Raw genomic sequence first — 3,012 nt, forward strand, 5'->3', positions numbered from 1 at the left:
ACACAATTCGTGATGGCTTCCGTACTGCTAAACGCAAGGGCCTTTGCAAAATGCCCCATTTGGCTACTAAAACCCCAAACGCCTGCTCTACGTGCATTCGTAGTGACGAGTGGTAGAAATTGAACGCATCTTCTGTCTCTGTAACCTGCGAGCTTGGTACAGGTTTTATGACAGTTTCAGTGCACAAATATGCTTCGTCAGCGGCTATCCAAAATTCTTCGCACAAACGGCCCTCCTGGAGATATCTTCCTAAACTTGAGGTCTCATGACTGAGCGAGTCATGAGTCGAACCCACGCAGCGACAGGAGTATGTCAGAAAACGATAATTAGAGTCCACCATAGCTTGCACACAAAGGGCGTAAAACCCTTTTCTGTTGTAGTACGACGCGGGGTTTTCTTCCCCCCTTGGTTTAGTGATTTTAACTGCAAGACCATCTAGAGCCCCGACACACCCGTCCAACGGACTAAGTGTTTTTCTTGAGGTTTTGAAAGCGATTGATGATGTATAGAGATCTCCTCTTGTTTTCGGCAGTCAAGGAAGCCGGAGGACCACATTTAGCACACTTACAGTGTCCTCAAAAAATCTGTGGATAGTAGATTTCCTCACGTGGTAGCTTGATATGAGTTCCCACATATCTGCTACAGCTAGTAGGCGTAGGGTGATTCCGAGGCGCATATCTGGCATGACGGTTGTTCTCTTTGACCTTTGACTCATCTCAATGTTTTTCTGAATTTTACACTGAATAAGTCGCAACAATTTCGCGAAGATGGGACCAGACATTCGGAATGCGCCGGAAAACTCCTCATCGGTATAAATTGAAGTTACAGATAAGAACGTGATTTCGTCTCTATTCATGAGGTGGGATATGCGCCAGCGATATTCGGTTGAAAAAGGGTGTGAAGGGGGATATGGCATCCAGGAGTGCTGGAGATAATATGGAGGTGGAGTCGACAAAAGGTGGTGCTAGACGGGAGACGGTTTGATGCACGGATGATAGCGTGATGTTGGGGAGATCATCCCCACTTTCCGCTGGGCATTTTACTGACTCTGTTCAGCGCGTTTGAGACCGTTTTTACTGTGGTCGCTTGCTTTTGAGTTGTCTCAATCTATTTGTTGTCCAATGAAATTACCTTTCTGTGGGGCTTACACTCCAGGAGAAAGGGCGCTTACTACCTCTTACTAAGACTGCCATGTTAATATTTGTATCAGCAGCAACCAATCAGGAGGCTCTGCGCGATTGCCACTGATGTGATATGCTGTGTTGGGACGGGCTCTCACCTCCCTCCAATCTCAAATCGCTGACTTGCTTGTCAGGCAATCACCGGCTCCGGAAGCCGTTCCTGTTGAGTGATGTGCTGTGGGCCCATGTGCCTGCTTATCATGTTCTGATACCAGCATTAGGAAACTGGACCATCTTTTCCTTCGATTCGTATTCAGAAGCCTTCACCCTGTTTCCACCGACGTTCTTCATGTAAGAAAAATGCAACCCGCCGTGCGATTGATGCGATCCGGCTGTGCTCGTTACAAAACAAAACTTTTATACCAAACCCTGCGAGCACGCAAAACAGCGCATGACAAGCCGGCTAATACTTACTCCGTATCACTTGTGCTCCATCTCACAGCGCGTCACACCCTGTGCACGGACACCCGCTTCCCGGGCAGATCGCCCCATCTCAACGCACCAAACACCGCTGCAAAGCACCCCAATTTCGGCGACGTGCACCCGGTCTCGCTGCGCCGCGGGCGATACAGCGGACGACCCTGGAGCGAGCAGGAAGACGCGCGTCTGCGCGAGGCGGTCTCGCAGCACGGCCGCGACTGGGCGCAAGCGGCCGCCCACGTGGGCAACGGGCGGACGAACCGCGGCTGCCGCCAGCGCTGGCTGTTGCGCCTGCAAACCAGCGTGAGTAAAGGGCCGTTTACGATGGCCGAGATGTCGCGTCTCCGCGACTTGCTGCGGGCGCACCCCAAGCAGTGGACCAAGGTCGCGCAGCTGCTCGGCTCGGGGCACTCCGGGGACCAGGTGCGCGACTTTGCCGTGAGTGGCAGCGGCATGGCGGAGCACTACCGCGTGTGGACGGCGGAGGAGGATCAGGCTCTGCGCGACGCCGTGGCGAAGCATGGCGTGGGCAAGTGGGCCGCCGTGGCCGACTTGCTGGAACGGCGGGATGACGCAAGCTGTTACTCGAGATGGACCTTCTCGCTGGACCCCAAGTTGGTGCGGGGGGCGTGGAGTGAGGACGAGGATCGACGGCTTGTGGCGGCGGTGCAAGCGTTGGAAAAGTCGGGTGAGCCGTTCCATTTCGGAGATGTCGCCGTTCTTATGCAGAACCGGCGCCATCGAAAGGCGTGCCGCTCCCGCTATAAACGTCTCATAGCGAAGGCGCAGGCTAGCAAGTGACGGAGAGGCGGATGTTGACAGAGGGTACGGTTGACAATAAAATAGGGAAGATAGTCGACTCGTGGTTGACAAAATCGACGACGGCCGTCCTCTTTCGACACCTTCCGGCCATGTCGAACGACACAGAAAAAGCGCCGGTTGGTGACAAGAAACGATTGACCCTTGTGACGGGGAGGCCGGTTTTGACAGAGTCACGGTTGAAAATATAATAGGGATGGAGGTCGTCGCGCAACCTGACAACATCGAAGACCATCGTACTTCCTTGACACCTCCCACACCGTAAAAGGGCCGGGTAGTGACAAGAAAGGCATGATAATTGTAAGCTTTCGGACCAGTGTCGCCTCACTCACTTAGTGCCTCCTGCACGCAAACCATCGCCGTAACGAAAAGCGCGGCGTCATATCCTGGGTTTAGGTGCATCCTAAACTCGGTCTTCCTCTCTCCCCCCCTCCCCCGCACGCTACTCTTCTTCACGGTTGCAATCTCCAGACTCCTGCGGTCTGTGAAGGTGAACCTCTTCCCCTTCGCGTCTGCGCTAACGACCAAATCCGGGCTGCCCCTGCCCCTGACCAGGCCGTACACGGTGCGGCCCTCGATGACGCTCTTCCTC

The 3,012-nt window shown here is 54.1% G+C and overlaps 1 protein-coding gene; it reads left to right on the forward strand.

The window, feature by feature from the left end:
* The first annotated feature begins 1,502 nt into the window (after window positions 1–1,502).
* On the forward strand, window positions 1,503–2,720 carry CHC_T00000592001 (hypothetical protein). XM_005718059.1 is given in 2 exon segments: window positions 1,503–2,402; window positions 2,403–2,720. The coding sequence occupies 1 exon segment, from the start codon at window positions 1,503–1,505 to the stop codon at window positions 2,400–2,402; it is 900 nt and encodes a 299-aa protein (XP_005718116.1). The 3' UTR covers window positions 2,403–2,720.
* Window positions 2,721–3,012: the final 292 nt, after the last annotated feature.

This window comes from Chondrus crispus, genomic scaffold (assembly GCF_000350225.1).
Source record: "Chondrus crispus Stackhouse genomic scaffold, scaffold_362, whole genome shotgun sequence".
Classification (NCBI taxonomy): Eukaryota; Rhodophyta; class Florideophyceae; order Gigartinales; family Gigartinaceae; genus Chondrus; species Chondrus crispus.